Source organism: Culex quinquefasciatus, chromosome 1 (assembly GCF_015732765.1).
Source record: "Culex quinquefasciatus strain JHB chromosome 1, VPISU_Cqui_1.0_pri_paternal, whole genome shotgun sequence".
In the NCBI taxonomy this organism is placed as follows: domain Eukaryota; kingdom Metazoa; phylum Arthropoda; class Insecta; order Diptera; family Culicidae; genus Culex; species Culex quinquefasciatus.
In genome coordinates this window covers 60,927,293-60,947,627 of record NC_051861.1, presented here as the reverse complement: position 1 = coordinate 60,947,627, position 20,335 = coordinate 60,927,293, and the positions used below count along the sequence as shown (strand labels likewise).

General features: G+C 45.6%; 3 protein-coding genes across 5 annotated transcripts; all 3 read right to left on the bottom strand.

Annotated features, from left to right (window-relative positions):
- Nucleotides 1–301: 301 nt before the first annotated feature.
- Nucleotides 302–10,878, bottom strand: LOC6051726 (contactin). Of its 3 annotated transcripts, none has more exons than XM_001868085.2 (6): nucleotides 10,692–10,874; nucleotides 9,578–10,626; nucleotides 6,894–9,160; nucleotides 5,531–5,933; nucleotides 5,396–5,479; nucleotides 302–530 (listed from the first exon to the last, which is right to left on the bottom strand). In XM_001868085.2, the coding sequence occupies exons 2-6, from the start codon at nucleotides 10,611–10,613 to the stop codon at nucleotides 430–432; spliced, it is 3,891 nt and encodes a 1,296-aa protein (XP_001868120.2). In that variant the 5' UTR covers nucleotides 10,614–10,626; nucleotides 10,692–10,874; the 3' UTR covers nucleotides 302–429. The 3 variants fall into 3 exon arrangements, with proteins under 3 accessions (XP_001868120.2, XP_038105430.1, XP_038105436.1); XM_038249502.1 differs by having other exon boundaries at nucleotides 391–530; nucleotides 5,379–5,479; XM_038249508.1 differs by lacking the exons at nucleotides 5,396–5,479; nucleotides 5,531–5,933 and having other exon boundaries at nucleotides 401–530; nucleotides 10,692–10,878.
- Nucleotides 10,879–11,641: 763 nt separating this feature from the next.
- On the bottom strand, nucleotides 11,642–12,529 carry LOC119769870 (uncharacterized protein K02A2.6-like). Its single transcript, XM_038263613.1, has one exon. The coding sequence runs from the start codon at nucleotides 12,527–12,529 to the stop codon at nucleotides 11,642–11,644; it is 888 nt and encodes a 295-aa protein (XP_038119541.1).
- A 4,021-nt stretch (nucleotides 12,530–16,550) lies between these two features.
- LOC119769867 (uncharacterized protein K02A2.6-like) lies at nucleotides 16,551–20,130 on the bottom strand. Its single transcript, XM_038263600.1, is given in 2 exon segments — nucleotides 16,551–16,873; nucleotides 16,876–20,130. Coding segments are annotated over 2 exon segments (2,649 nt in total). The 5' UTR covers nucleotides 19,202–20,130.
- Between the last annotated feature and the right edge of the window lie 205 nt (nucleotides 20,131–20,335).

Sequence of the window (20,335 nt, the reverse complement as noted above, 5' to 3'; positions counted from 1 at the left end):
AATTGACTGCTGAGCCAACCGTCTCGGACGGTGGTCAGCGCGCGAAGAGGCAGAAATGCTTTATTGTTCTGATCAGTACAAAAGTAGTAGAGAAGTAAACATACAGGGGACGGACACAAATACCGTCTTGCACGAACACCGTATTACACGAAAAAAAAAATCCGTTCAATCTAACCTGTTAAAAATCCGCGAAGAGGGACAAAATCCATATGGTACGGAAATAATCCGTAAAGTAGGTGGCCTAAGGTATGGTATGTCCAGCACGAAAACGGGTTTCTCAATGAAAAGAGCAACAGCTTTCTTTTACCCATTTTAATAATCTATTTTATTTCTAGCTTCATAACCTACAAATCACTGCAATGCACGAATGGATGGAATATGTTCAAAATGGCATCTTTCTCTCAGATATCCAGAATTTTCCTTCTTAAGTTAGAAATGTAATGTGAGCCACACACTGACCATGATACTTATGACAATTGCTGGCATCGAGTATTTCTTATTGGATCCGTTAAATGGCGACTGAGTTATTCCTGGAAATATGGAAAAGATGGTTTAACTAAACAATCTGTCCGTTTATATTCGTACAATTGGGTACTAAAGCCCTATGTCAATTTTTATGTACAACGGTAAAAACACGATTAAAAACCATTTCTGATCTTTTTTTTCATTTAAATGCAAAAAAAATTGACAAGACAACATTTTTTTGATGGATCAACTATGGTCCCCTTAGAACGAGCTGTCAAGTAGGAGCTTTTCTGTCAAGAAGGACCGCGAGGATAATTTTTCAAAATTGATTTAAAAATCAATTTTAAACTCTTTGTGGTCGTACAAAGGGTCGTACAGCTTTATCGCTGTAAACAATAACATCAGCAATCTAAGCTTCATTTTAGGACCCAATTGTACGAAATTCTTTCAAAAAAATGTCTAAAACATGTGTAGCGTCTTTTAAGAAAAAATACTTTCAATTTAAAAAGATCGTTCGTTGGATTAAAAGTTTGCGTTGGTGAATATTCGTAAAAAGTTCAAACTTTTAAATTTAAAAGTTGGAAAGTTGTTGATACTACCATGCATTTCTGGAACAAAATCGTTGTATCGGTAAAAGTTTTTCCTTTTAATATTCGCAATTCGCAATTTTTAGTATAAGAACGCCCGATTAAAATTATATTGTAACCCTAGGGTACATATTTCTACGTTTAGATTTTGCTACCTGAGTGCTCTTTCAGGGAAAATAAATTATTTTGTATTTTGTAGATTTTATAATTATAATGTATTTTGTAGATTCTATTTAACGAATTCTTTAAAGTTTATTTATGTCTATCATATTTTTAAACATAAATCCAGCAGGTCGACAAAAAACTTCACTTCTTTATTCAACTTCAATTTGTAAAATTTTAAAGCAAAAATCATCAAAGATTTCATAAAATTGTGTTTATGTTATCACTTTTTTGTTATTCAGAGTCTAAAAATATCTCTATTGATTAAGGCTGTATACTTCCCGGGCGGCCATTTAAAAAAAAAAATCTTGAGTCAGGTGCACCAATCAAAACATGGTTTCCTACAGGTGTTCGTGGAAGAGTTTCACATATCGTGATTAATTTTTCATATCGAGTTTGTGCGCCGTTGACGTTGAATCAACCACAAACTTGGGCGATCCCACCATGGAAGACTTGACCGTACGCAGGCCGGATGACGTCTTCGACTGGGGCGGGGTGCGCGATCGCGAGAACGTGCTCGAACTGCAGCCCCGGACGACGTCGGTGCATCTTTTAGAACATGACTTATGCACACAGTCATACAAACAAAAAACTTCCAAATTGACGAGCACGATCATTCCTAACTCCAGGACAGTTTAACGAACCAACACCAACATGCAGGTTACCTTACATCACAGACAAACAGACGTAAATCATTGAACAAATTTTATAAAAATCCATCAACCACCACAAAAGTAGGAAAATAATCATCAACTAGCTCAATCTGGTGGCCAATACTAGAAATGATCATTGCGATGTATGAGTTACTAATGTATTAGTGCATGCGACACGGCATGCGATCGTGTTTGTGGTAGTGAGAGTTGGCAGATTTGTTTACTTTAAGTTTCAAGGAGAAATCGAGTTTTTTTTTCTAGAAATATGATGGCATACTTGTTACTGTCGGGCCTCGGTAACCCCGAGCTGGTTTGGGGGATTTTCTTCTAGCTGATGAAATTGGCCGACCTACAGGCGGCTTGCTCGGTCAACCTCCGCATCCACTGGGGACTTGAGGTGTCTAGCCTGCAAGAGAGGAATGCCGGAGATTTTGAGAAGCTTGGGCCGTGAATTTGCGATTACTGCTGAAATTGAAGCTCCCGTTTGCTTTTCAACGTCAGAAGTGGAATTTGAACCAAGCTTGTGGAATCAGAACTAGCTCTTTGTCACCACGAAAAAGACCCTTTGCTTTACCAAACCCAAAAATCGACAAACTGCAGCCGACGTGAAGATTGCCGATCTTTTCGGTAAGCCGTTCTACTGTAACCATTATCAGCTTAACGATAACCTTCAGAAGAACCAAGGTCCAGACCTAGTTCCAACCAACTCCATCTCGATGATCCACTATATTTGTAGCCTAAAAATGTATGTGCCCCACTATATGTGGGTCGCTTTGGTGTTGATAACTGTCATCCATAAAACAAAATTTGGTGGTCTCGAAGAACACCGCACAGGCAAAACAAACAAAGAAACGTTTGGCGCGCTAGTTGAAACGTCAGTTTGATTGTGCCTTGACTGTAGTGCCATCCCGCACCGGGTGGATGATCCGAGAACTACATCCAAATTCAAATCTATTTCAAACCAGCCGTTATATTCCTGATTGATGGATTTAAAAAGAGATTTACGTCTGTTTGTCTGTGCTTACATTAATAGCGTCAGTGGGGGTGACATTGGGTCTGGGGGTGAGATTGGGTCAAAGTGATTTTTTACGGATTTTACCATTTTTCAGGTTATTCTCAATGAAACTGAATTCTGTTAAAAGGGTTGTGTAGGGGACATCTTAAGATGACTTCGCTTAAAAATCTGGTTCCTAGAACAAATCCTGTTATTTTGGCACATGCCTAAAGTTGGGGTACGTTTTTGGTCAAAAATGACCTCTCGAAAAATCATTTTTCTAATATTTTTGTTAGAATTGCTTGAAAACTACCCAAATGTTTGAAAATCTCCACTTCAAACATTGTAGCGTGTCAATACGATTAAGGCAGTTGTCTTCCAGACAGCGCTGGAATCAGACGTGCGTGTCAGTGCACAGCTTCAGTTCAAGGTCATTTGATTTTCATCGAGAAACAATGGAGCCACGGAAAGAGTTCACTCTGAGAATACATTTCGGAGTAGGTTCCCGGAAACCAAAGGATGCAGAAATTTTCCAGTTCTTCCGGAAACAAGGTTGGACCAGCAGTGACTTGAGTGCGATGTACCGGGAAGACCATAGCCTGTACGTCCGGTTCAAGTCGGCCAAGGGAATGGGAGAAGCCTTTTCTAGGTTAGGTCCGAAAACCACGTTTTCGTACAGTGATGGAACAGCGGCGGATGTTACGGTAGCGGATGCTGGAGGCGTATCGAAATATGTTCGTATTTTCGGATTACCACCGGAGGTTGAGGATGATCGGATTAAGGAGGTTCTGGAAAAATACGGAAATGTTCAACAGCTGAATCGGGATACGGTGCGGAAACTGGATTCCCAATTTGGAGTGGTGTTCGTGGAGTGTTTATGGAGGTGATCGATGCGATACCAGCTCAGGTTAGGATTCAGGGATTAAACGCAAGGATTTACTACGAAGGGTTGAGTGACAAATGTTTCGTGTGTGGTTCAAAGGATCATTTAAAGGCAAATTGTAAGTATCGAGGAAAAGTGCTAGAGAATCCAACCAACTCGTCAAAAAAGGCTAGCTCATTCGCGAGTGTATTAGTAGAGTGTTTGACACCTTCCCAGCCAGACAAACCGTTGTCTGGTGGCTCAAGAGTGGAAGACAAACAACAAGAAACTCCAAAACCAGCATACACAAACGAGGGACCACCGTCTTATCCAAGTGATAAGAAACCATTCCGATTCGAGAAAGGAAGCTAATAATAGACAAAGAATTTGCGAAATACTGGGACGACCGAGATGAATTAATACTAGAAAAAAGAGCAGCAACAGCCAAGATACTACAGGATAAGCAAAGACAAGATGGACGCAGCGAATGATGTAAAGAACCCCATTTATTTACTTTTGTAAATATTTTAATTTTGAGCAAATAAACAGATTAAGAAAAAAAAAATTCCCTCGAACAAGAAACGCTGTTGGATGACTTGTTTTTACCATTTTAGTTTCATTTGACCCAATGTCACCCCTCTAAGGGATGAGATTGGGTCCATTTTCAAACTATTGGCATTTAAGGTAGTGTTCATCAAAATCCACCATATTTTGGGAAAATGTTAGTAAACTATCTAAGAACAAATCTACGTTGAATGATTTTCGATGTTATTTAAATTGTTTTTATTATTAAGAAATTTCGAGAGGTGTATCGTTTTTTGACCCATAGTCACCCCCACTGACGGTATGCGACGTCTGCAGATACAGTAGAATGGACTCAAACCGTCTGTTCAGTACCAGTGATGTCCTAGGGAAGTTCCGCTGTGAAAAACATGTCATTGGCATTTTGAAATTCGAACAATAAATTAATTCCATGGTGACGACTGAGTGCTTCTATGCATATGCGGCGAGTGCAGCTAATTTAGGTAATCTCAAATACTCAAAACTTTAAAATTCGATATCTCTGGAACAAAACATATTCCTTTCTGTCGATAGGTGATTCTTATGTAAAATTGGACGGGGAATACGATGGTGAGGTCAAATTAAAATTAAAAAAATAAATAGGACTCTTTCGAGATACGGCCATTTAAAGTTTTCAATTGCGCAACACAAGTAGAAAAAATATTTTAATCTAAATTTTGATCACGAAAATGGGTTCTACGTCCAATTTCCTTCAAAATTGAGTCTAAGACCGATTAAGATTTGTGGTTCCTGAGTTATCGTCGTTTGAAGATAGAGGTTTCGCTCAAAAATCGCAAAAAAGTCGATTTTTAGGAGGGTACAAAAATGGAGGGGGTGGTCCGATTTGGATGAAATTCGGAATTTTTGTATGTTTTAATAGTCTCAACAGCTCTGCCAAATTTGAGTAGAATCGGAGATGGTAATTTTCAAATGCTGTTCCGCTTCAGATGGAATGACCCATAGACAGCTGCCAAATTTATATGGAAAATTATATGAACGAACGAATGATGCAACCGCTGCTTCAGGGAGTTTGTACTCATCCCAACAGTATTATTTATATTATTTGTTTGATCACAGACTTTGAGGATACTAACATTCACATCTCACATACCCATTTGAAACTTTAACGGTGGGCTGGACATTCTTCCATCTCCTCCATTGCTGTAGGCCAGCACGCGAAGATTGTACGATTTACCTGAAAACAACATACATCGTCATTTTTGCCTTCTTTATGAGCGTGCTTTACCTGGAGTTAAATTATCAATATATTTCTCGAGTTTGTTTCCTATTGGAACCACGGTGTCATTTGCCGTTGTCATATCTTGATCCGTTTCCCAGATCCGAATTTTGTATCCTTGCACAGGCTCTTCGTCTTGCGAAGGAGCAATATATCGCCAAACAACGCGAATCGTAGATGGGTTTATTCCAAAAATGTTCACAGAAGAGGGTGGTTTCTGGGGAGCACTGCGATATGTCCTTTCTAGGTACCTCTCTGATTCTGGGCCTTCCCCGGCTCCATTATATATCATGCATTTAACGAAGTAGTAGGTGTCAGGCTCCAGACCGACAATTAACGCCCATGAATTGATGGATCTAGATAAGTAATAAACAGCATCTTCTTCCTTGTGTTCCTTCTTCCAGTATTTTAGCTGTGAAATTAAGCAATGATGCGATTTGTACTTTAAAAAGATGTCGATGACTACAACGAAAACTAAGCTCGCCGCCTAGGTTGAACCGTTTGCACGCATCATCTACAGTGATGATGTTGCGGTGCTGCAGTTCTGTACTTTAAGTTCTAAATTTGGAAATACTTAACGATCCAAAAGGTAAATCACAGCAACAATGACAGACCATTGAGATCATCGCAGACAAAAAATACCTCCTTCAACGTGCATTAGGGTTTGTGTTCAAACATCCGCCCCAAAACGGAATCTGAAAAAGTTGTTTTTTGGACGTGGGTTCTCACCCAAATTGTGAGAAAAGTTCAAACAATGCACAAAGCAAAGCAAAGTAATCCACTTTAACGACCCCTGGGTCTTTTTTGGTCTCGGTTGCAAGTTTCTGCTCATTTCTAGGCGTCCGAAGGTTATGTGTGGTGAGTCACCCAAAACCTCTTTTAAGCAAATGGACCGACGTTTTACTTCCCCATCCGATAGAAGGCGTGGTCAGGCAAATCTCGTCTCGAAAAAAGCCACCGGGTCCGTCTGGGATTGAACCCAGGCCATACTGGGGTGAGAGGCTACCACGCTAACCACTGCGCCACCGGACCCGGCAAACAATGCACGGTTCGGCCAATTACTGCCTGTGAGTATCTACAATGTGCTGCGTTGCTTGCTGTTTTTTGAATTTAGAACATACGATCTCCGATCTGTGCTTTCAGTATGGAACCGCAGCATCACAGCATTGTCATTGTAGAAAATCAGACTGATTTTCATGTGTACAAAACTTTCGCTTGCGTCTGCGATCCTGCGAGTCTCCTGTTGTAGACCAGGCTTAGTATTTAGAAAGAAAGGTATAAGTTTTTGTCAACGCGGAGCAGCGTAGGATCGCAAAGTACAAAAGATGGTCTGTTTCGTATAATGAAATAGAACCTTGCGAAATTTTCTTACCCTGTGACCAATCATTTTTCCTCTAATGGTTTCCCTAGTTTGAGGTACAGACACCCAAGAAACGTTAAGAGCCGTTGAATTGAAGCTTCTTGCAATGGTTTGTTGTGGAGCCACTTGTGGCATATCTTCCGCCGAGTAAATTACTGCTATATCACTGACAGGACCGTCTCCTAGATCATTGATTGCTTGCACTTTGACTTCATATTTGGTGTAGTATTTATCAGAAGGGATGTGCACAACGGCTTTTCCAGTGTTCCCACGATTTTTCAAAACATCAGTTGCAAATTCTTTTTGGCCGAGCAAACGGTAGAACACTTTGTAGTGAATATCAATACTGTTTTGCTCTTCAGGAAGTAAAGGTGTCCAAGTGATGGTTAGATCGCCAATCTTGCCCCCGCCTCCACCAATATTTTTGGGGAAAAGGTACGGCTTATCTTTTTGGGTGTTATAAAGCGGACTTGGTAGACTTGGAGTGCCTCCTCCCAAATCGTTTACTGCCATCACACTAAATTCGTACCCACATCCTGGTGTCAAATTGTTTACTACTGCTCTCTTTCTTCCGTTGTATCGATCGATTTCCTGAGCAACAACGTTTTCCGATATGTTCACCCAGGTTTTATTCCAAGTGGTTCTTCCCAGAATATTATAGAACATAATTTGTCTACCATTATCGCTACCATCTATCCATTCCAAAACAGCATCCGTTTTTTTAATATCTATGACCTTAATAGCGCCTGGAGCACCTGGAGGACCTTGCACAAACACGTTCGTTTTCGAAACGACTTGATTTACCGCAGATTTTACAATACATTCGTATTCTCCTGAATCTAGAAGAGTCAGATTGTGAACTTCCAGGTGATTGTTATTAACAAAAAATCGAGAATTATTCCTGAAAACATCATCGTCACTGTTAATCAATCGTCCGTTATGTGCCCACAGAAACGCCACATCTAGGACTTCATCGTAGCTGACATCGCATCTTAAGTATAACATTTCGTCGATTTGTTTTATCAGTTTAGGCGGCAGTTGCTCGATAAATCGAAGCTCTTGCAGTACTATAAGCCGAGCTTTCGATTCTGCCACTCCTTGTGTATTGCTAGCAACGCATGTATACACACCCTCATCGTCTCGACTAGTAGGCGAAATGTAAAGGGTGCCTACGGGCAGGATTTTCCGATGACCACCGCTGCCTATAACATTTCCATCCTTTTTCCATACTATTTTCGGTCGTGGTGCTGCTTCCGGTTCACATTCAATGGTGGTGTTTCCGTTATATATAGAATAAATTTCAGATTCCAATGGCTTTTTTTTGAATGACGGCTTCATTGATAAAACTCGTAGCTGAGCAGATGAGTAAACGCCCTTCAATTGATTTGATGCCTTGCATTGATACATTCCATTGTCTTCTTCTGGATCAAGGAAATTAATTTTCAGAATATTGTCTTGTATAATATATTTATCTTTGTTAAATTTACTGCTCTCGGGATCCATCAATTGGGCATTTTTATACCATGTGTAGTTTACATCAGGAATAGCAGTTGCTTCGCACAAAAAAGTCACGGAACTTTGAAAATCTTTCAACTTATCCTTAAGTGGAATGGTAAAGTTTGGCTCCATCTGGATATTTACCAGAATACTTTTCGAGAGAAATTTTCGATCATTTTTTATTGTACAGGTGTATTCGCCATTATCATTCGCCGTTGAGTTTCTTATCACAAGTACTCGGTTGTAGCTTTCTAAATATGATTGCCGAGGAAGGTTTCCACTCTTGCGGGTCCAGTTGTAGGATGGTACTGGGTACCCAAATGCCATACATTCTAATCTTACGTCCTTCCCGGCGACCGGTGCCTCGGGATAAATTTTGGGAAACGTATTCGCGAAAATAAGGTCCTGATAATGAGGATGCGAAACGACTTGCAAGTTGAAAAATGGACCGTTTCTTCCTGTATCACTGACTGTGCTTTGAACGTTGCAAGAGTAGTTTGCTCGATCTTTGATTTCTAGCGAGGAAAAGTATAATGATCCGTCGTGGCTAACGAAAACTCGCTGATCCTCTTCAACAAAATTTGGAAAGTATGTTCGTGACCAGTAGTACCGTACGTCTGGATAGTGCTGAGGTGGGTCACAATACAAAGATTTACCCCAGTTCATTTCACCGTTTTCGGACGACCGTTGCAGATTAAACTCTAAGATGTAACCAAAGTTTAGCTCGACGCTTTCCGAAATGATCTTTCCATATTTGTTTTCAGCAATGCAGTGGTATGTTCCTGTAATGGATCAATACAAATTTTAATGTTAAAGACTGTTCATTGCAGTGCTGTCGGAACTTAAATTTATGTTAAATTGGGTCCTAAAATGAAGCTTAGATTGCTGATATTATTGTTTACAGCGATAAAGCTTATTTTTCTGAGTACAATGACCCTTTGTACGACCACAAAGAGTTTAAAATGGATTTTTAAATCAATTTTGAAAAATTAACCTCGCGGTCCTTCTTAACAGAAAAGTTCCTACTTGACAGCTCGTTCCAAGGGGACCATAGTTGATCCATCGAAAAAATGTTGTCTTGTCAAAAAAAAATTGCATTAAAATGAAAAAAAGTGATCAGAAATTGTTTTTAATCGTGTTTTTATCGTTGTACATAAAAATTGACATAGGGCTTTAGTACCCAATTATAAGAATCGTACCTTGATCTTGAATTTGTTGAGGATCGTGAATTATCAGGCTGCCACCACTTGTTGTATATCTCGAATTCTTCAGCGGGTCCAGTTTGACAACCGTTACATTGTCATTTGTGTAAAGTTCACGATACCAAGAATACGTTGGGATTGGATAACCTCCAGCAAGGCAACTCAGCATTACATCTTTTGTTATTTTTATTTTACCCGTATCATATGTTGTGTCACGAGGCTGTTTTATAAAATATGGCCCCCGTGGAACCTTTGTTATGTCTTTTATTTCAATTCCGTAATCGTATCCACGCCTATCATCAGCCAAAATGTTCACGTTTTCAATTGAATATAATCGATCTGATTCACATATAAACAAGTTATGATCGCTTGATTCAACAGGTACAAACTGCCATTTCTCGCTATTCATGTTAAAAGCATAAACAAGATTGTTTCGCTCATCGTTGTAACCGAGAAGATTTTTCTTGCGCTGGTCATATTTAGACGAAAATTTGTTTTTGTTAAAAATAACTTCGTAGCTACTGCTATCAACTTCCGTATCATAATTAAAGGCATCCTCCAGGGTTAGCAGTTGGGTCTTGTCCGCATTTATCCAATTTCCAGGCGAAGCTTGGCGCGCTGAGATAAAAAATCTACTGCTCTTGCTTATGGTTTCAGTGTCTAACAGCTTCAAAACAAAAGAATGTTTCTCTAAATTATCGATGCTCACCAAATCCCCCTGATATGCTTGACAAATTTTCTGCGCATTCACATAATCTTTTCGTGGTGACTTATGAATACGAAGACAGGTGCTTCTATATGTTCTCCAATGTTCCGGACAAAAGTTTTCTTCTTGCATTCTTAGGCCAAATTTGTCCGGTGATTTGTAGCGTCCCACACTTGCATAGAATGAGTCATCATTTGAAGGGGTTGGGCCATTGAACGATTGGTACTGAAGTGGTGTGTTTTGATTGTTGCCCAAATTATATTTGACATTCTGACTGTGAGCATTTCTAACAAATAAAGCAATTGATACATACAAAATAAACAGCATTTTCCGGATCCAGCTTTTAAAATAAAACGGGCGTGGTCAATGGCATATATCATGTTAACGATCTGTTTGCTTACTCACCAAACGGAATTTATTGAAAATTTCAAAATTACGATAATAGAGATAGATAGATTATAAAACTGAACACAAACTTTAAAATATCACATTGCTGTAATATTTCAAGAAATAGGAGCGTCCATGCCCGAATAATAAAAACAACTGTTGAGTGGCAATCAAAAATGGCTTTTGTACACTGGAGTTTTAAATTACGCCGGATCTGCGTTGACCATACACATTGAATGTGTACACCGGGTTAATCACTTCGAGTCGAATACACGCACATCCAAAATAACTCGGAGCCTGAGTTAAATCAAAGATACCTAATTTAAAAAGACAACTCCCAAAATCTGGGAACAACGCTCAATCATCAAAACCGCAGAGCCATCTGGTGGGCTGACATCTTAGTTGTCGCGCTTTTCAATGCCCGTACACGCACACAGTGAAACAAAATATGCGCGCACACACACAGTCAAACATGGTAGTGATGTTGTTTTTCGTTCATCTCTTTCGCACTGTTTTGACCAAATTTTCACACAGCGAGGAAAACATTCAGCGAATTGGCGAGCAAGTTTTGGAATTTCATGATTATTAATTAAGTTTAGATCAAATTAAACACCGGGCGGGTTTGGGCCCAGTGGAAAAATCAATTCAATCAAAGATACTTAATGTTAAGTTTTGTATCACCACGTACGCCCGGTGGCCGATGTAGTACGTGAGAGACAATTAACATTTAACAAATTAAAAGCAAGGACAAAATAAGACTTAATGTCCAACAAATAAAACAACGTGTTATCTTGTAAGTAATTAAACACGGAATGGCTTTATTGAATCCATTTGACAACCGGAACCTCCTCTACGTATGCGCTGTGGTGACGTCGTAACCTGGGCGTTCCAGACGCCAAGTTCGAGTCCAGCGGCGTGCGGACTGGTGGGGACCATCGCTGATTAGGTTGTCCCAACATCCCCCCTTCTCAATTGAGCTGGTACGAGTTGAACCGCTGAGGCTTCTTTCGAACTCGTGTAGAACGACGAAGCCCCGGTACCAGCGACGCAGGCTCGCTTTCAGGTGGTACAACCTGCTCGGGTGATCTTGGTATGGATGGCGAGCATTCTGGGACACCATGTGACGAGCGTTGATCCGGACTTGCTGACTGTAGTGACGCGTCCAAGACCGTCGGTGTTGTTGGATCCGCAGCCGGTGTTGGTTTCGACAGATTCCAGGAATCCAGCAGGATGTCGAGGGGCAACATCGGCTTCTCTGCTCCATCTGTCCTCGGATCCCAATCTGCACGACTGAGAAGCTGATTTGCGTGCGATCGGAGCATACGGCGGTCCTCAACCCAAACGGTATACATCACCTGGCCAACCCGGTCGCAAACAACGCCAGGCGCCCAGTGCCACTTGTTTCCGCTGTACAGCTTCGCGTAAACCAGAACGTGTGGTTCAAACCGTCGCTTCCGGGAACCACCTTTTAACTCCGTTGACTCGCTTGGTGGTTTTGGTTGTGGTGGCAAGAGCAGTTCCAGATTCGTCCGGATGCGGCGTCCAAACATGGCTTCAGATGGTGACACGCCGCCTTCGACCTGACGATTCGGTGTAGTTCGATACGTCATCAGGAAGACGTCCAGCGCTTCGTCGATTGAGCTCCTCCCCGCCTGAATCTTCTTCACTGCTCGTTTAAACGTATCCACAAACCGCTCCGCTTGGCCATTGGACTGCGGATGAAACGGGGCCGTCGTAAGGTGCTGGATGCCGTTAGTTGTACAGAACTCCAGGAACTCAGCGCTCGTAAACTGTGTCCCGTTATCGCTGACCAGCAGTTCTGGCATACCCAGACGAGCAAAAACGCTGCGAAGCATGCCGATTGTTGCTACCGAAGTGATGCGATTCGTCTTAATCACCTCCGGCCATTTGGTGTAGGCATCTTTTTTTTTTTTGTTTCAGTAGGACGAAAAATCTGTCTGCAGACATCGTGTGAGGTTGGAGTTGAGTCCGACTCACTAAAAACGCCACTTTATCACGGTAGGCCTTCAAGCCTCCCGGAACTGTCTTTCGACATTACTTCAGGGAGGGCAGCGCTAAATAAGCGCACTCGTGACAGAACGGTTGGGCCCGTAGCCCTTTGTTCCGGGACACCCGCTGGTACGTACGTTTGTACGTGCGCGTGCCTTCTTTATGAGATGGAGTTGAATCCTTCTCATCCCGTACCCTCTCGAACGGAACTACTGGGTGAAGACCCTTCGTTCCGGGACGCACGCTGGTCCGTACGCCACTTCCTCTGTAATTTGAGCATAATCTGAGTGATGGCTCTGGAAGCTGCACCCACGCTTCCTCACTAAGACACATTCTGTCTATCAAGTTGTCTGGCGTTGTGTCCATCCCACAACCCAGCAACAAGATCTCTCGACTCGTCTGGAACCGTGGGCAGTCAAATACCACGTGTTCCACCGTTTCAACGGTACCCGTACAGTTCGGACAGTTGGGTGAGGTTGCATGTCCGAATCTGTGCAGGTACTGTCTGAAACACCCGTGCCCTGATAGGACTTGGGTCAGGTAGAAATTAATTTCCCCATGCGTCCTATTTACCCACCTCGCCAGGTTGGGTATCATGCGATATGTCCATCGCCCTTTGGTCGAGTCATCCCAGCTTCTTTGCCATTCAGCCATAGTGGCTATCCTGGCCGAAGCACGGTGACCCTCAACCCTTCTTAGCTCGTAGCATCGCATGTCTTCTCGGACAAGCAGTCCAATCGGTACCATGCTAGCTAGAACGCAGGCCGCCTCTGCTGATGCGGTGCGGTACGCGCTGCATACCCTAAGGCAAAGCAGCCTGTAGACGCTCGTAACTTTCTGGAGGTTAGTCTTTGCTTCTAGGGCGGCGCCCCATGCCGGCGCTCCATAGCGGAGAACGGAGGTAACTACGCTCGCCAGCAGACGCCTTTTACTACTCTTGACCGCCGAGCTATTCCCCATCATGCGAGATAGGGATGCTATCGCTTTCATTGCTTTCTCGCAGACATACGCAATATGGCTGTTAAAGCTCAATTTATCATCCACCCGGATACCCAGGTATAGTAGTGACCTCTTGGAGTCGATTGTACAGTTTCCTGCCCTGACGTTAATGCACTGTGCAGACTTGAAGTTGTTCACGGCAACCACCTCAGTCTTTTGATGCGCCAGCCCTAAATGGTGTAGACCCATCCATTCTTCGATTGTCCGTATTGCTTCGGTTGCTCGTACCTCGACTTGGAGCTGCGACTCACCCAGCACCATCAGGACGATGTCGTCGGCAAAGCCAACTATGCTAACGCCCGTCGGAAGCTGTAGAGTCAGCACCCCGTCGTACATACCATTCCACAACCCAGGACCGATCAAGGAGCCTTGTGGGACCCCGCCGTGATGATCAGTTCGCGAAGACCCTCGTCCGTCTCGTAGAGAAGGACTCGGTTTTCGAAGTAGCTTTTGAGCAACTTGCACAGGTAGTTGGGGACGCGGAATCTATGGAGAGATCTCGCAATGGCTTCCCAACTAGCGCTATTGAAAGCATTCTTGACATCTAGAGTGATGATGGCACAGAAGCGCATCCCTCGACGCTTTGGTTCAACGGCAATCTTGGCTTTCTCGAGGACAGCTCTGATCGCGTCGACCGTGGACCTCCCTTTCCTAAAACCAAATGGTTGGTCCGAAAGACCCCTCTCTAAATAGATCGTTAGTCTGTTCAGAATAACTCTCTCAAGCAACTTGCCAGCGGTGTCTATGAGACAAATGGGCCTATACGCGGATGGGTCGCCGGGTGGCTTCCCCGGCTTCGGCAACAGGACTAGCCTTTGTCGCTTCCACCGATCCGGAAAGATCCCCGAGTCCATGCACTTCTGGAGAGCCGACCTGAACATGTCCGGGTTTTCCTCTATCGCCAGTTTAAGGACCTGGTTGGGGATCCCATCGGGCCCCGGTGCCTTATTCGCTTTGAGGGCTGATGCGGCTTTGATAAGTTCCTCATTCGTGATGCTGGATTCATCTTCCGTCAACCCCGCATGGTAATAGGGGGTCGTTGGCCAGGGCTGAACCTCGTGGTGAGGAAACAGCCCGTCAATGATTCGTGACATCATTTCAGGAGAACGATCAATGGCAGCCGCACCACTCTTTAGCTTAGCCATAACAATCCGATAGGCGTTACCCCATGGTGCATTGTTGGCTTCCTGGCAGAGGTTGCCGAAGCAGTTCCTCTTGCTCTCCTTTATCGCCTTGCATAAGGTAGCTTTAGCGATTTTGTAGATCACCCGCCTGGCTTCCCTCTGCTCGTCAAAGCGAGCTCGTTGGAGTTTCCTCCGGGCCCTCAGACAGGCCGCACGTATGGCCGCTATATCGTCGTTCCACCAGTAAACTGGGGTCCGCGCGTTTCGTGGCTTTGCTTGCCTCGGCATTGCTGCATCACAGGCGCCCACTAGGATGGTCATTAGTCCATCGCAGTCGAGTTCTAGAATGTCCCGAGTGGCACTTTCTCTTCTTAGCGCTTCGACAAAGACCTCACTTGTCAGGGTCGATGTCTTCCACCGGCACACTTGGTGCGGTGCCGGTTGTGCAGGACGTGGGGCCACACGGCAGATCTGAAACGATACCGCTTGATGATCGCTGTGAGTGTAACCCTCGTCCACTTTCCAGTCCATGCTTGCCAGAAGGCTGGGACTACAGAAAGTAACGTCAACAATCGACGAGACTCCGTTCCTACGGAACGTGCTCGCAGATCCCTCATTGGCTAGATCAACGTTTAGCCTGGCTAGTGCCTCGAGTAGGTCCTGGCCTCTGCGGTTTGACTCGCGGCTACCCCACTGTGTGGACCACGCGTTGAAGTCGCCGGCCACCACTGCAGGGCTTTTACCTGTAAGCGCATCCGTCAGTCTATCCAGCGACCCACCCAAGGCTGCGGCAATCTGGGTGACGGGTCAGTTCCCAATTCAGGAGCTAGTAGCAGCAGAGGAGGGCTTCGTGATCGCTAAGGTTAACGAAGTCTTCTACTGCAGCTGCTATGCTCCTCCGAGGTGGTCTATAGACAGGTTCGACAGAATGCTGGATAGACTGGTGTAGGCATCTACAATCAGCAAAAAGCACGCACCTTCCATCAGACCAGCGAAGTCCACGTGCACACGTTTCCATGGTCCCGTCGGTCTAGGCCACGGAACTGGTGCTGAGTGCGGAGGGGATCGTGCCGCTGATGCGCAATGCTTGCACGCCTTCACAAGTGCCTCCACATCGTCGTCAATCGAAGGCCAGTAGACATAGCTTCGGGCGATGGCCTTCATGCGTGAGATCCCCGGGTGTCCTTGGTGCAGCTGGCGCAGACACCGCTGCCGGTGCCGTTCAGGGATGACCAGCCTTTCTCCAAACAAAACGCACCCGTCCACAGTGCTCAGCGAGTCCTGCCGAGCGAAGAAGCGCAAAATTTCCGAGTCGACGATCGTGTGCTTCTGTGGCCAGCCATTGCGCAGGTAACGGTAGATCTTCTTCAGCAACGGGTCGACTTGCGTGTCACGCTCCACAACCCTAAAACTGAGAGGAAGGGCACTTGCTACGTCAACTACTACTGACCTCAAATCGTTGTCCAGGGTGATGCTAGCAATAACGTAGTCCTCGTCGGGTTTGGCGTGGTTGCTGATAAGCCGTGACAGCACGTCGGCGTGACCGAACTTCTCAGTCGGGACGTGCTCGATGGTGAAATCGTACAGCAAAGGGTCAACGCGTAACGCTGCAGCCGGTTCGCCGTATACACGGGAATGCCCTTACGCGACCCGAAGATCCGCAACAGCGGCGCGTGATCGGTCTGGAGCCGGAACGAGCGACCGAAGATCATCTTGTGGAACTTGGTAACGGCAAAAATGATGGCTAGACCCTCTCTGTCCGGCTGGCTGTACCCTGTTCCGCCTTCGACAGCGCCCGAGCTGCATGCTGAACGACTTTCACCGAGCCGTCGGTGTACTTGTGGCTGATGGTTGCGCCTAGCCCAACGGATGACGCGTCGGCCGAGACAATAATCTCCTGCGTCGGATCGTAGTGGGCCAGCATCAAGTTGGAGCTGAGAATCTGCTTGAATCGGTCGAACGCTTGCTGGCATTCCGGCGTCCACCGAAACTTGTTCCCATCCTTCAGCAGCTCGTCGAGGGGATACCGCAAATTGCGCATGTTCGCCACAAACTTGCCGTAATGGCTCCCAGAAATGACCGAACTCCACTGACATCGGTCGGAACGGCGAGATCGGCGATTGCTTCGATCTTAGCTGGATCCGGCCGCAATCCCTGGAGATCAAGAAGATGGCCCAGGTAGCGAATTTGCGGCTGACCGAACGAACATTTTTCCGCACGAATCGTGAAACCAAACTCCTCTATGCGCTGCAGCACCGCCCGTAGGTTTTTCTTATGGTCCTCTTCGTCCAAACCCCCGACAACCACGTCGTCGAGATAACCACAAGTCCTCACGAGCCCGGACAGCATCCCGTCGATGACTTGCTGGAAAGCTCCCGGTGCTGGCTTTACTCCAGGTGCCAGGCGGTTGTACTGGTATAGTCCCCAGTGCGTGTTGACGGTGAGCATGGCACGCGAGCTTTCGTCCATCTCCACCTGCAGGTACGCATCGGTCAAGTCAATCTGACTGAAGACGGTACAACTGGCCAGACTAGCAAAAATGTCCTGGGGAAGAGGCAACGGGTACTGGTTGGGCTGCAACGCGTCGTTCAACCCCGTGGAATAGTCTCCACAGATTCGTACTGCCCCGCTTGCCTTTCGTACCACCACGATCGGAGCTGCCCACTCCGAAAAATCCACAGGAGAAATTATGTTGCAGCGTTCGAGTCGGTCCAACTCATCATCCACAGCTTGGTACATCGCGTAAGCAACCGGTCTCTTGGGCCGAAAAACGGGTGATTTTTCCGGCTTCAACTCAAGTTTCACCTTCGTCTTCACGCACAAGCCCAACTCTCCAGAAAACAAATGTGGAAATGTGAGTGCATCAACATTTGTTGTTGTTGTTGTTGACGTTTCAACCAGATGACAGATGGTGTAAAGCGGCACTGACCACAGCCCAAAGCTGTCAATTATGTCAGAGCCCAGCAAATTCAGAGGTTGACTTGTCACTCGAACCAGACCAGAAGAATTTCGTCCCCCGACCACCATTTCGCACCAGAACTCACCGTCGATCCCCAAGGGCTTGCCCGTAGCAGTTTTTGCCACGACGGAAGTTGTTGACATCGGTGGACTTCCAATGCTGCGCCACGTTCCCGTTGAGATGATGGTGATATCGGACCCGGTGTCGAGTTGCAGCCGCACAGAGGTGCGATTCATCACGACTGGCACGTACTTCCGACGATCTTCCACGCTGCACGTGTTAACTTTCACCACCTTCGTCGAGACGTACTTCTCAGCGCTCCGGCAGTAGCCTTCTTTGTGGCCAACCAGTCCACAGTCGGTGCACTCGTGCGCCTTGAACGAGCAGTCCCTTGCGTAGTGCATCCCACCACACAACCAGCAGGCCGTGTCTGGACCACTTCTACCGGACTTCGTGCGATCACCAGCTGGACCAGACTTGAACTGCTTCCTCGGGAACTTCGGCTTCGAATCCAACGCTTGCACCGCGGCTACCTGCTCCTCGATCATCGCCGCGTCGTGCCAAATGTTGAGAAGGCGTTGGCATTCTTCCGAAATCAGCTCCAGTGTTATGTCTGCTCGCTCCTCGATCCTGCACAGCAACCGCGTTCTTATTTCTGCGTCTTTCTCTGACTTCAGACCACACACAAAAACAAGACACTTGAACTGCTCCTCCGAGAGCTTGGGCAGTTCGAATTCAACGCAAGCTTTGTTGATGCGGCAGGCATAGGTGACATAGTCCTCCAAAGGTTGCTTCATGATCTGCAAGCAGCGGTACCGTCGACTGATCACCGATTCGGCCGTACCGAACAGTAACGTAAGCTTTGCCACGGTATCCGCGAACGAGAAAAACTTAGCTGTTTTCGGCAGTATGTAGCTCGTGTACCGCTCGTGTTCCGACATCCCCAGCTTCCTGAGCAGCAAGCGCACCTTGGCCGGATCGTCCAGCCGGCTAGCGTCGTTCGCAAAGAGCTCGTCATAACGATTGTACCAGGCCGCGAAGGTGACGTTGTTTTCCGGATCATACCTGAACTCCTTGATGTTGTTGGCAAGCGAGTCCAGAATGACCTCCGGGTTCGGCGGGACCTGTACATTGATCCGAGTCATGACGTTCCGTAGAAGCTGCTCCTGCTGCTCCATGAACGCTCGCTGTTGCTGCTGCATGGCCGCTTGTTGCTGCTGGAGAACCTCCTGCTGCTGGCGGAACATCTCCGTCACGTAGACTTGCTGCTGCTGCGAGAACCACTGCATGTACGGATCTGCCCCAGGTCGGAATCCATGTGGTTGCTGCCCGAACTGCCCGTTCGGCGGCAACTGTCCGTTCGGCGGCAACTGTCCGCTCAGCGGCACCTGCCCGTTCGGCGGAACCTGGCCGTTCATGGATTCGTCGCCGTCCATCGAGCTCTCGGAACTTTCCCGAAGTCTTCTACGTTTCCGCGTGGGCGTCGTCTTGGACCCGTAAAGATTAGGCCAAAACTAACCCGAGTCGCCACTTTTGTATCACCACGTACGCCCAGTGGCCGATTTCGTACGTGAGAGACAATTAACATTTAACAAATTAAAAGCAAGGACAAAATAAGACTTAATGTCCAACAAATAAAACAACGTGTTATCTTGTAAGTAATTAAACACGGAATGGCTTTATTGAATCCATTTGACAACCGGAACCTCCTCTACGTATGCGCTGTGGTGACGTCGTGACCTGGGCGTTCCAGACGCCAAGTTCGAGTCCAGCGGCGTGCGGACTGGTGGGGACCATCGCTGATTAGGTTGTCCCAACACTAAGCAGTTTTCATGGCAAACCAAACCATAACAAACCCGGATCCAGCCAAAGACGAAGAAAAAAGCTCTGCTGGTAAATTCTTCCAGATAGAGAACTGTCACAGGCTCCCAGGGACAAATGCAGCCAACAGTTAGTGCCTGGTTAGTGCCTTTTTCCGGTCTTCGAAGGAAACGCTACACGAGGACGTGGTAGAGTTAGAGAACAAAGGGACCCTCATTACGAGTTAATTGATAGGTTTACAAGCAAAACTATTTTCAGGTGATCCGGTAAGACCGAATTGGCCAACAATCGGACACAGGTCAGACGGGTGTTACGGCAATTTTTGTATTTTTAACGATCAATATTTCATATCAATATTTTCGACTGTCTCAAAGCATCAAAGCAAATATAATCACGAGGGTTTTCTTACAAAATAAGTTATCACTTAAAATTATATGCTCACGTCACAAAATGATTCATTTATTTCAGTCAAAACAATGCAGATCAATACGTATCACTACACAATCGAAAAACAACAAAAATGATCGCTAACTGATTGATTTGCTTCTAATCTAATCTAATCAGACACTAGCGCAGCCAATCTTTCGAAGGGATCCTGGAGAGTGCCTTAGGTTAGATGACGCCTAGCACTCTTCTGGTCATTTATTAACATTTGTAGTGCGCATAATGCATTGACACATCACAAGCGTTAAAGCGGCCAGGCCTACTGCGTAAAGCCGTATCGCAGAGATGACTCGTAATTGGGTTGA

Excerpts from the sequence above, each read along its gene's own strand:
- LOC6051726 (XM_001868085.2), bottom strand. The coding sequence starts at position 10,613 with ATGCTGTTTATTTTGTATGTATCAATTGCTTTATTTGTTAGAAATGCT. Across the intron at positions 9,161-9,577 it reads TCAACAAATTCAAGATCAAG|GAACATACCACTGCATTGCT; the intron begins GTACGATTCTTA and ends GATCCATTACAG. Across the intron at positions 5,480-5,530 it reads TATTGATAATTTAACTCCAG|GTAAATCGTACAATCTTCGC; the intron begins GTAAAGCACGCT and ends TGTTGTTTTCAG.
- LOC119769870 (XM_038263613.1), bottom strand. The coding sequence starts at position 12,529 with ATGCTTCGCAGCGTTTTTGCTCGTCTGGGTATGCCAGAACTGCTGGTC.